The sequence below is a fragment of the Taeniopygia guttata genome, chromosome 3, assembly GCF_048771995.1.
Source record: "Taeniopygia guttata chromosome 3, bTaeGut7.mat, whole genome shotgun sequence".
Classification (NCBI taxonomy): Eukaryota; Metazoa; Chordata; class Aves; order Passeriformes; family Estrildidae; genus Taeniopygia; species Taeniopygia guttata.
In genome coordinates this window covers 91,488,837-91,500,931 of record NC_133027.1, presented here as the reverse complement: position 1 = coordinate 91,500,931, position 12,095 = coordinate 91,488,837, and the positions used below count along the sequence as shown (strand labels likewise).

Here is a 12,095-nt window from a genome sequence, read left to right as displayed (position 1 = left end):
ACTCGGCAGCTCAGCCACACCCCAGGTCCTGCTGCCCTCAGCAGCTCCATGTGAGCCCCCTGAACTTCCCCCCTCTTCCAAGGGGGGAAGCCAGCCAGGTAGGAATGTCCTCTGAGTGACTGGGATGGCTGCAGCTGGGTGCATTCTCCCACCTTTCCCACAGCCCCTTGCCAGAATGGCCGATCCAGGAGACAAATGGCAGCAGAGGGGCTCCTCTGGCATCTGCAGCTCAGCTGTTGGCTGCCTTTCTGTATTGGGTTATTCTTTGGGAGGTCACGGTGGCAGATGTGCCTGGCTGATGGGAGCTGCCTGGGAGAGCCTTCCTGGCCCCAAGGCAGACAAGGGTGAGGCAGGACAAAACTCCTCTCTATTAAGGATGAACCTTTAATCCTTTTACTCACCCTCCTGCTACCTCTGGCTTTTTCTAACTGTCTCTAAAGGAACCTTTTATTTTGTTTTTTAATTACCAGCTTATTGTAGGCAGTGACACTTGGTCAGTCTAAAGCTCACCCAGGACCCTTTCACTGCAGTTCTAAAGGAAAAGGGCAAAGCCACAATCATCATTAGTACCATAATTTAGCTTTTTGCATCCAAATGAGAAAACAGCTGAGCATAGCACAGAAATGAGACCAGGAATAAGGCAGGACTAAAGGCTTATGCTGCATCCACTTTCATCAAAAAACTCAGAAATTTTGGAGGAGACTACAGCATTAAAGAACAGTTAAAGTTTCTTCTCTTGCTTTTTTCCAACATTGAAATTACTATTTTTCTTTGATTGAGTTTTAAGCTGAAAGAAAACAATCAATCTCTGTTTGAATCAAATTGGTGTAAGAACAGGGAAGTGTTTTCCATACCCTAAATTGACACAAGGCCTGGACTAATTCCTGCTGAGGTAACAACTGGAGCCAGGTGGAGTCAAAAGGTTCAGTGGGAACTGGACTGTACCAGAATAAAACACATCACTGCCAACACAACACACAGGAAAAACAACCGAGAGAGAAGAAAATTAGGGTCAACCAACAAGTCACAGAGTACTGACCCACCACTGTGTCTTTGCCAAGCTGTTTGCAGTACAGTCACTGCTGGAAATAAATCCTACATGTGCCATCCACTCAAATGATGCATTTGTGTTCTGATTCCATTGGTACCATCGAGTGAGTACAAAGCATTACATCATTTCAAATTAAGAAGGCAAATCAAGCATTACGTATGTACACGTTTTAATTAATTTTAAAAATTGTCTACATTTAAGGATAAATTTCAAGGGTTCCCTTATATTATTTCTGTTACAGTAGATTATACCTGAATAATCTGCATAGTAGCTTTAACATTACTGTTTTCTTTTCCTCTTTTTTGTTTTGTTGTGAAAATTATCAGTTGCAGGTAGCAATGTAACATCTCACCACAATCACAATACGTGCAGGATGCCCAGCCAGAAGCATTTCTCAGTTGACTTGCAGTAGCACAGCACTTTATAATTTGTGTATCAACACTTTTTTTTTTTTTTCTAAGTTTAGTTCAGATGTGGCTCAAGAAGCAAAAACAAACTTTCTTCATTCAGTCTCAAGTGTGGGGTCAGCTCACAGCTGTGATCTGCTCCACTGGAATTACTGACCTTGATTTTTTTTTTTTTTTCCCAAAGCACACCTGCATTTGCCTCCATGCTTTTCTTAACATGAGTGCAAACTAGGGGATGTGATTTGAGTCCCTTCATTAGAGGGCCCGAATGAGCCCTGTGCAATGGCTCTGTCTCCCAGCCCTGCTTCCTTCATGGACAGGAACGCGGAGGGCTGAATGCTCCAAAGGTGATGCAGGGGGAGGTAAGAACCTCTTGAGATGGGGAAAGGGGAAAAAATAAATAAAACAAGAAAGCTAATTGTGCTCCCAGTGTGAAACTCTGACATGTGAAGCATTTCGGTTTCCAAATGATCAGTCCAGCTGCTTAAAGAAGGTATTCAAACCACCTACAGACATCTCAGACACTAAGTCTCCTTACAGAGTCTGTGTTAAAGCCAAGCCTTAGCCAGAGTGTCTCCATTAAATACTCAGGATTAGGTGCTGTGAATACCATCCCTTGCCCCCCCCAGAACCTTTCCTCACCCACAGAAAAAAGTGCTTTTGCTTTTTCTACCTGATAAATGCTCGGGTTGCTCGGTCCTGCTCCCTATCCCATGTGTTTGTACTGAGATCTGTCCCGAGGGATCTGCACCTGGCTGGCTGTCAGCTTGTGGTGGATGTGGTAGATGCCGAGGGTGATCACGATAACCAGCCCCAGGATCAGCCCCAGGATCAGGGGTAGGGTTTCTTCCAGCTGCTCCCTCTGGTCCACCGGGCACTTGTGTTCTGCAGGGGAAGAAAGAGGGGAAAGAGGGACGTGGCTGAGATGCTGTGAGCTGTGCTGCCAGCAGCTCCCCCGTCACGGCTCCGTGCAGGATGGAGCGGCCGCAGCTGCCCACGGAGCCCCAGGGAGAAAATCAGTTACGTTGGAGCAAAGTGGAATCACTCACAATACAGGGAGAGGCTACATCTATCAAACCAGCCCACACACTGGAAAAACACTTCCATGCCCATAAGCTCAGCCCTCTGTGCCACACACCAATGGCCTTGTTGAGAATGGGGCAGCTTGAAGTCTGAGTTTCCTGAGCTGAAGAGCTGCTTTGTTTATTTAGGCAGAGTGTCTGGAGAGGCCTCAGCATCAGTAAGGCTTTAATTCTGCACCAGACTGACCCTGCACATCATCCAGAGAGTCTTCCTCTACCTGCAAGTTGGCAGAGGTCCAACAGCGCTGCTGCCCCTCTCCATTAGCTCCCCATGGGAATGGCACCAGCCCTGGCACAGCACAGGGCTGTGTCTGTGTCAAACAGCACCCCCCATGGTCCACCAAATACACCAAAGGAGCAGCAGAAGAAACGTGAGCCCTGCCAGTGTTCTTGTCTCTGACTGGTGAGTCTCTGCCATAGCCTAATAAACCACTAGAAAATAGTGATACAATGGGAAAATACTTTTTTGTTGAGCTTGAAAAGGCCACTAAGGTTAGGAAACATGGTACACTGGCAATCCTGGCTCAGCTCCTTTACACTTCCAGAGTCTACTGCAGGCCAGAGTGACAGGGTCATGATGCACATTTTTCCCCACAGGATTGTTGCTTCTCCATGCTGATGGACAGGCAAGGCCCATGCTGCTGAGGTGGGGCTGCCAGGCTAAAAAGAAGAAAAATGCCAATTTTGGGGGGGAAAAAAGATACGTGATAGAGGAAGGACAATTCTCTGGCTCATGTTCTTCATCATATTAGAAACGTGATGAAAACAATGACAACTTTAAGGAAAACAAAAAGGGAAAATAGAAAGGCTGTGTGTTAGATGAGTGAATACAATAAAGACTGTCCAGATGGGTCCCCCGGGCAGCTGATTGCAGAGATCTGCAATAACCACGAAGAGCAAACGCTCCACAAATCTAACAGCATGTGGCAAAGAGCAGGAGAAACCCAGAGACCCCCAGGCCCAGGCAGGAGGTGACAGCAGGAACCCATCTCCAGCGGTGCCGGCACCTCCAGGAGCTTCATTGCTCCTGGAGTGCAGCCTCCTCCCAGAGATGGCATCAGGAAACATTTCAAGCTGTAAATGAGGTAAAACAAAAAAAAATCAAAAGTGGAATGTTGTCTAACACAAAAGAACATCCTTTTCAGTTCCAGTTGCTCACTGTTTCACCAGAGGAGTGATTAATCACCAAGACTGTGGCAAAGCAATTCAGCAATTGCTGCAATGCAGGGGTTTTGTTTGTTTGTAGTAAGGAGAATGGGGGGAGAAATCCTAATGATTACTTAGCTCCCAAAACTGGGTTTCTAGTGCTCTGTGGAATTGTTTCCAGTTTTGGATGCTAAGGCCTGAGCAGCTCGCAGGGACACAAGCCCAGGCTGAGCTAACTGCAGGAAAAGCCACTCACCGGGCAGTGCTGTGGGGCCAGGGCTGCTTTGACCCCTCTCCCCACAGGTACAAAGCAGCACCGTTCCCATGGGAAGCTCCAGGAGTTCCTGTGCAACCCCCACATGGCTGCAGACAGAGTGTACTGAGGTGCCAATGAGCAGGAGATCACTGTGGCTGGACACTGATTTTTGCTTAGCAAGTGGCTTAGCTGAAACCAAACTGAAGATGGAAAGAAATCTGCTGGAAACCCAGCTGAGAGGATTCCCAGTGCTCAAACACACTGGGTTTTCCACACCTTTCCCTAAAGAAGAATACTCCAGGAGAATGGGCTGGATGTGGGGGACTGCAGCCAGTGGAGAAGGCAAAGCTGAAAGCACCAGTGCAGAAAAAAGACCCAGCTCTAAAGTACCCACTTGTAACATTTGAATTCCACCAAATTTTGCCAAAACAAACCGGCTGCAGGGCACAAAACACTCCAGAGGATGTGGCCAGGGATCCGTGGTCCACAGAAAGCCACAGCTGTTTTTAAGGGCCTATGTCATGACTCAAAAAGGTGTCAGCTCCTGCAAGCAACCAGGGAAGAGCATTCTTTATCGTAACACAATTTTAACAGGATTAAAATAAAATAATAAAGAAAGCCAACAGGCTGGAGAAAAAAAAAAAAAGCACGAAGCAAAGCTGTCAGTCTCCAGCAGCACATCCCCAAACCCAGCTGGACCTACTGCACCTCTGCAGCTGCCTCTGCCCTACCCACACCTTCTCCTTGCCAGAAACATCCATTTTCTCCTTTTGGAGCAGACCACCCAAGCCTGGGTTCTTTGGAGACTTCAGGGGGAATGGGAATGGGGGGACCCAGTATGGAGGCACTGGGAAGTGCAAAGTGCAAAGCACAAACACATCTGCAATAGAAGTGAGGCTCTCTGGGTGCTCACTTCTAGGAGGATGAATTCTCTATTTTAACATTAATATCATGTTAATCCACATAATTTTACGATGAATAAAAATACTTTCACATTTATAACAAGATACTTTAACATTTATACAGCATTTTTCACCCCAGGAATTCAAATGAAGCGTTTTTCACCCCAAGAATTCAAAGCAAAGGCAATGAGGTCCACAACCGGGCAGGGCAGCAGGCAGGTAGCAGGTATCATTCCTGCTCCATCAGCACAGGAAAAGGCAAAGGGGGAACAGGAGGGGAGAAGGGTTTGCATAAAATCCATGGCAGGCAAATTTGGACCTTCAACCCCATCTGGTATGGCTAGGCTGATGCTTGACAAAAGAAGAACCACTGCACTGGGAAAAACTATGATTTCAAAATTAATGACCCTGCAGGAAAACAGCCCTTTCTGTCAAATTTTCCCAAGTATTTCGCTCCAGGTCACAGGGATCTCATCATTTCCCAAATTACCGGGGTATACCCTCAGTCCAGGGAAGCAAGAAGGTCCCTGGCAAAAAAGAGGCATTTCAGGCGATGCTGGGAGCTCTGCTGCGTCCCGAACACGGCGGGGCCACCCCTTTGCCGGGGTGGTGTCACCCAGTCCCTGCCCCGTGCAACACCCACTGCAGAGGGATACAAAGGAGGTGTTTAGGTACGTTCCTCGCCGTTCCTTTGTGCTGTGCCTCCTCCCAGGCTCACGTACTGCCACGGTTTCTATGGTGAGCGTTCACCCAATTCCAGTACCGGGCTGTGAAACCACCTAAGAGCCCATTCTCCTCTTCCAGAATCCTTCTGCAGAGCAAACGCGGCACAAAACCCGGCAAAGGCACAGCGCCCTCCCGCAGGCACCAGCAGGAGCCCGAGCATCAGCACAGGTATTGTCCAAAGGGGTGGAGAAACAGCTCAGCTGTGTCCGGCATGACAAGGTTCCTGAGATTTTGAGATGGGTGTTTGTAAGTAAACACTTTAAAAAACAAATAAAGAAATAAGGATCAGGTGCTTTTTAGAAAGTGGCTGCACACCTTGGGGCAAAGGACCTTGAGAAAATGTGGCCCTCAAGTGGGAGGTCACAGCTCCCTCTGAGCCACCCCAGGATCCCAGTCTCTGATTATAAGGTGTTGTATCCCTTTGTATTAGTATTTTTCATTGTATTGCTTTATATTCATATTTTTAGATGTAAAATCAAAAGAGCTGACAGTTTCTCTGGGTTTCTTTTGTCAGTTTAAATCTTCTCCCACCCTCTTGATCCAGCTCTCATTTTACTCATCTTCTAAGCTGAAAAATGTATATACACTTTCCCTATTAAAATAAGTTAGTAAACTCTGAATGAAAAAAAAATTCTGCTGCTTCTCTATTGAAAAATAAAAATGTAAATAAATAAATGTGGATTTGTGAAGGTTGGAAGCAGTGTCTCAAAAAAAAAAAAAAAACACTCTAGCACATGAATTTAAGAATTCAAAAAACCAAAAGACCATCCAATCATTGCCTACAAGCTTTTTAATTTATCCCTACCAGGACACTGTCAGGAGTAATGAAGAAACCTTTCTCCCATTTCTCTGTGGGAAAAGGGCCCCAACCCTCCTGCATCTTGGTGGTTCTTCTGCTCTAGCAGGTCTCTTTCTCTACTCGAAAATATTTTAAAATGTTCTGTAGCTTGTTCATAATTAATAGGAATTTTACCTAATGGGAAATTAATGAAGCAAAAAGGAGAAGGCTAATTACTATAATTTGAGATTGGCAGCAATTCTCAGACCCCACAAAGGATCCTGTTCTGCCATGTGTGTGCCAAGGACAAGCTCAGCTGGAGGGGAAGTGCTGCTGGTAGAGCAGCAGTGCCCTGGATGGAGCTCCATTGATAAATCACCTCCCAGGACCTCTGACCACCCCTCCAGGTGCTCTCTGCTGGTTAACTTCCAGTGGAATTCAACAAAAAGGAGTGTAATTGGATAATGAGAGCAACAACTATAGAAAACCCCATTGAGCTTGACAAAGAGAAGCCATTCCTCTGGAGGAGGAATTCCCTCCATGTGTTTAAAGACTGCTAAACCAACACCATCTCTTTGTGTGCTGGAAAAAAGAAAAGCCCACCAAATTACAGCAACAAAAGAGAAAACAAAATAGAAACAAATTTGCTGCCTGACAGGAATGAGCATATCACAAAAACAGCAGGTAGGTTCCTTTGGCAGTGAGCCCCGAGTTTGGTTGTTTTAACTGGGAGCACTAGGACTTCACGAGTTTGGTATCATGGAGACACAGACCTGCATATTTTAAACACACTGTTCTCAGCCCTCAAGGTCTGCCCAGCCCAACCCTGTGTGCAGGAATCCTGGATCCACAGGAGGAAAAAAGAGGGTAAAGCTACGCCAACAAAACAAAATTACATCAAACTATTAAGTTTTATTTTTTTCTCCCTGTAAGTCTAAGAAAAATGTGGTACTACCTTGATACAAAAACATCCTGCCCATGGATAAAACCTACTCAGTATTGCACTGGCTTTGCCATGAGTAATTCAGCCAGGCAGAGCTCTGCCAGAGCCAGCACATGCAACAGCATGAATTTATGATATCAGTGAGAGGATGCAAGTTATGAGTGCAATCCCTCAGCTCTGCAGTCAGTGCTGGGCTTTTATTGTGTTCCAAAATATTTCCCACATGCAAAATAATAAAGCTCCACCTTTTTAATGCTAGGCTTGAATACCACCATTTTCTAACTCATTATTAAAACAGTTGGCCATTACACGTTGTATTTGCACCTGGTTACAATAACAGGCTTCACTAATTTCTGTGCTAAGGCAGCACTACGAAGTTGGACTGGCCTGACCTAATCCAGGTATGACTACAGTGACTCATTCAACCTGATGGGAAAACCAAGGGGCAGCCAGGGATGAGGAACACCATGGGTTCCTTGGGATAAAGGAAGCTGAAACTGCAGGAATCCCGTCCCATGGCAGCATTGCTGCAGACTCCAGTGCAACCCTTTGATACAAAGGGCATGTTTTAACTCAAGTTTTCTTTTCTCCACCATGGATGTTAAAGAATCCCATAAGCAGAATGGCATCCCATGTGTTTGGTGCTCAAGGAGCTTCACTGAAGTCCCTGCTACGCTTCCTTCCCCTCACAAGGGGCATTAATCAAACAGAAGCCAGGAACGTGCACCCCCATCGTTCCCTGCCACTGCAGCCCCAAGCTTCCTCAGCGTGCAGCAGCCCTAAGAAGCTCCTGGGGCTGTGCTGAAGCATTTTTCTGCTGCAGAGGAGACACCTCAGCCTTGCAGGGTTCCCCAGGAATGCTGCACTGGAGGTTTCTGGCAATCTGACTCTACAAGTCCTAATACAAGTCAACATACATACATGATAGCCCATGTTTTCGCAGCTAGGCTGAATTTGTAAAGCTTTTTGGGGGACCATGGAGACAAGGAATGGGTTGGAAGGGACTGCAGGGAGCACTGGTAACAGACTGCAGACAGGGGAACGTTACTCTGGAATGGGTGGGACCCAAATTCCTTCAGTACATTGCAACATCCCCAAAGGCCGTGGCAGCATCAGCACCTCGGGGATGCAAGACGTGCCTTTGCCCGCTCCTTACCTTCACTGAAGACAAAATCCGCGGGGATGTCGAAGGGCTGGAGCCGCACTTCGGACAGCAGGAGCTGCACGGACTTCTGGTGGTCGCTGGAGACGAGGGAGATGGTCTGCTGCGCCTGGCACTCGTAGGACCGCCCGGCAGGGGTCACCAGGGCCGAGAGCCGGTGCGAGCTGGCCGTGTGCTTCCCGGCTGGCCAGGGGACACACACGGGTCAGGCCCCGGCCCCGAGGGGCCCCACGAACAGAGGCAAGGAGCCGAACGCGGGCGTGACACGGCAGGGGCGCAATGCGGCAGCGCTCCCACAGTGTCCTCCCGGGGTGGGACCCGGCTATTGAGGGACACCCCACACAGCCAGGGCAGCTCCCACACGGAGCTGCTCCACACGGCGCAGAGCTGGCTCCGCTGCCGCCTGCTCCGCTCCCGTCACAGTGCCCGGAGCCCATGAGGTGAAATGGTTCCCGCGCACAGACACTCAGGGTTCAGCCCGGAACTATGGCTGTACTCCCTGCATTTGGGAAACAACCATTTCTGAGGCTGCACTTGGGCTCTGAATCCAGGTGGGAAGGAGCAGTGCCATTGGGGACCACACCGCAAAGCAAGACAGGCCATAAAGCCTTTCCTGAAAATACAACGGGACCGTTTCACCCAAGTATAAATTAGAGAAAATATTTTCCCATCACACCAAGCTTGTTTTGCAAGTGAAGGCCGAATGCTGAGCCAGGTGGAATGAGGGGTGTCTTCCACCTCCCGCTCTTCCGCAGCCCTTTGTTCCCCTCCAGCAGCACAGAAAGGCAATCAGTGCTTCACATGGGCAGGGGCTGATGCGGCACGGCCAGCTCCGTGTTTTGGGGACTCAAACACTGGAAACACCAGTGGAGAAACAGCCCCAAAACCAGCATGCCCTATTGCAACAACTAAACGCCCTACTCACTGGAGTTGGAAAATCCTGAGGGAGAACGATTTGCAAATGACAATATTAATTTTTCAATTCAAGACAACACATTCCTAAGCCAAAATGAAACAAAAACAAAATGAAAACCAAAAGAATGGAAACCCAGTGAAAAAAGAGGAGGCTGCTGTGTGCAGAGATGTGTAGGAGAATGATACTGATGTCAATCTCGGTTATCTTGGGGAACTGCTGCTTTCCCACCTATTGAACCATCATGAGGATTACCCTCAAAAATAATCTCCCCACAGGAAAAGAGACAAGCTTTTCCAGCCCAGGTGTCTCCCTGTCCCACCCCCTCGGGCCCTGGGTCCCACAGGACAGCCCGGGCAGCACAGCAAACGGGCAGAGCTGGGCTCTCACTTCCCCAACAACCGCGGTGATTAAAAACAGGGGGAAGACACAAAAAAAAAAAAAAAAAAAAATTAAAAAAATAAAACAAACAACAACAAAAAAAACAAACCCAAAAAACACCGCAGCTGAGAAAAAAAAAAAAAAAAAAATCTGCGGTTTAAGCCAGGCAGCTGGTCCCGGCTTTGTCGGGAGGATTTGGGGTTTCCTTTTTCCCGTAAGCTACATTTAGCGAACAGCCCACGGGGTGCTCCCCTCGCAGCCCGGCCCCGCGCTCGCTCTCCCGCCCGCCGGGATCTCCCTTAAGCCCCGATCCCGGGCGCTTACGGCTGACGGCATCCTTGAAGTAGGTGCGCTCGGAGGTGTCGTAGGTGAACTGGATCCGGCTGAGCTTCCAGGACGCCTCCGGGCCCCGGGAAGTGTTGTGTCCCTCCTGCCGAGACAGGGCCGGTCAGGACCCCGCGGAGCCGCTGCAGCCCCGGCCCGACTCCCGGCGTGCGGGAAGCCCGTACCTTCAGGAAGGAGAGTTTGAGGGTGTACGCCTGGTCCAGCCAGGAGAGCTCCAGCTCCGACTCGTTCGTGCCGCACTTGCCCTTCATCTCGGCGCCCCGCGACAGTGGGATATCGGCTTGCTCCGTGATCAGCTGCAAGAGGGGAGCGGGGCTCAGCGGGGCGACCCCGAGTCCCCCCGCACTGCCGGCAGATGTGTGCGTGTGTGTGTCCCCTGCCATCCCCGGTCCTGCAGGAGCCCCGGACCCCCCGGGCCGCCCCCGGCCCCCACTCACATCCACATAATTGCTGGCCCACACGTCGTACGGGACGATGAACTTGGCGGCGAATTCGGCCATGAGACACGTCGTCCGGTTTTCCCGCACCACGAAGATGTCCTTCTCGGGGTTAGGGGAGAGCCCGGAGAGGTTTTCAACTTCTTGCTCGGCGGCCAGGCGAGCCGCGGCGTCTGCGGGCACAGCGGGGCTGAGCGCCGGCAGCCCCGGGCCCGGCGCCCCCAACCTCTGCCTCTCACCCTAACACCCCCCGCCACCCCCGAGCCTGCTGGAGCAAGCTACTCTATCGCGACGGGGCGTTCCTGCCGCGATAGAGCAGGTGGAGGAGATGTGGCAGGCGGTGGTGGGGCTGCGAGACCGGTGCCGTGACAGCACCGAGTCCGTCAGCGCCAGCGGCTGCCTGGTCGCGCCAGGGCTCCGTGTCGCGACTCGACACCCAGGTACTCACGCAAGATGAAAAGCAGCCCCGGGAGACGCCCCCCGGCCATCCTCCCTGCTCGATCCGGCCTGGCCGCGGCTGCTGCAGCTGCTCCTCCGAAAGGTCCGCTCCGGGGAAAAGAAAAAAAAAATTAAAAATAAAAAGGAGGGGGGGAAAAAAGCCGCACACCTCTTTTCTCAGGAGCCGCACAGGCTGCAAAAGCACTCTGCTGCGGAGTGGCGGGGAGGAGGGACGGGGAAAGTGTGTGGGTGTGCGGGGAGGAGGAGGAGGAGGAGGGGAGATGCCGGCGGAGCTGATGGAGCGCCCACGCCGAGGGACGGGGCGTACGCGCAGCCGGGCAGGGAGGAGGGAAGAAGGGATTCCCCCCCTCAGGCGCCGAGGCACCCGCGGAGAGGCTGCCGGGGATCCCCGCGGGGAGCTCGGGCCGCCCGACGCGCGGCTGGAGAGGAGCCGGGCTCACCCCGAGCGCTCCCCGCTATCCCGGCAGGGCCGGCGCTGGGAGCGGGGCCGGGAGCCCCTCGCCGCGGCGTTGTGCCGGCAGTCCCTGCCGGAGAGGCCGGCGGGATGGAGGAGGGGATACCTATTCCAGTGCCGGCTGCTCACGGAGCGTCACTAATTTCGGTGAAGGCGAACAGCTGCTCCGCGTGTTAATTTAGGAAGAAACGTGCAGTTATTTTTGTGTAGCGAGGTCGGAAGCAAACCCGCATCCTTCTGTGAACGGCCATCGACACACCTGGGCTCTAAGATGTGACAAACCACAACGCGCACCGTAACATAAAACCAACAGCCCCCAAAGGGTGTTTTAAAACAGAAACAACACCGCCCGTGCGGGGCGTTTTTGGCGGGGACAGGCAGGAGGTGCGCTCGGAGGTGGGACAGGTACCAGCTGAGCCGGGGCACTCAGGGCTTTGTCCCTGGCCGGGTCAAAGGTGCGAGACAGCGAGGCCCGGCGCTGAGCGAAGAGGGGGCTGAGAGCACGGGGGGCTGCCCGCCCCCTGCCCTGCCGCCCCCTCAACTCCCTGCCAACGCAGCGCTTCCCTCGCTCGCTGTCAGCCCGGGACAGGGGCGGCGCTGCGGGAGGAGCTGGCGACCCCAGCCCGCTCCGTGCGGTGCAAGTGCGGCCGACA

The 12,095-nt window shown here is 51.2% G+C and overlaps 1 protein-coding gene across 1 annotated transcript; it reads right to left on the bottom strand.

The window, feature by feature from the left end:
• Positions 1–1,203: 1,203 nt before the first annotated feature.
• LAMP5 (lysosomal associated membrane protein family member 5) lies at positions 1,204–11,268 on the bottom strand. The gene is made up of 6 exons (XM_002196524.7): positions 10,978–11,268; positions 10,530–10,702; positions 10,257–10,388; positions 10,072–10,177; positions 8,448–8,636; positions 1,204–2,343 (listed from the first exon to the last, which is right to left on the bottom strand). Exons 1-6 carry the CDS (start codon positions 11,015–11,017, stop codon positions 2,165–2,167), a joined length of 819 nt encoding a protein of 272 aa, XP_002196560.4. The 5' UTR covers positions 11,018–11,268; the 3' UTR covers positions 1,204–2,164.
• Between the last annotated feature and the right edge of the window lie 827 nt (positions 11,269–12,095).

Bases quoted from the DNA above. Each gene is read 5' to 3' on its own strand.
- LAMP5 (XM_002196524.7), bottom strand. From the start codon at position 11,017: ATGGCCGGGGGGCGTCTCCCGGGGCTGCTTTTCATCTTGC. The intron at 10,703-10,977 runs GTGAGTACCTGG...CTGTGCCCGCAG, and splicing joins GGGGCTGCTTTTCATCTTGC to ACGCCGCGGCTCGCCTGGCC. The intron at 8,637-10,071 runs GTAAGCGCCCGG...TCCCCTGGCCAG, and splicing joins CTTCAAGGATGCCGTCAGCC to CCGGGAAGCACACGGCCAGC.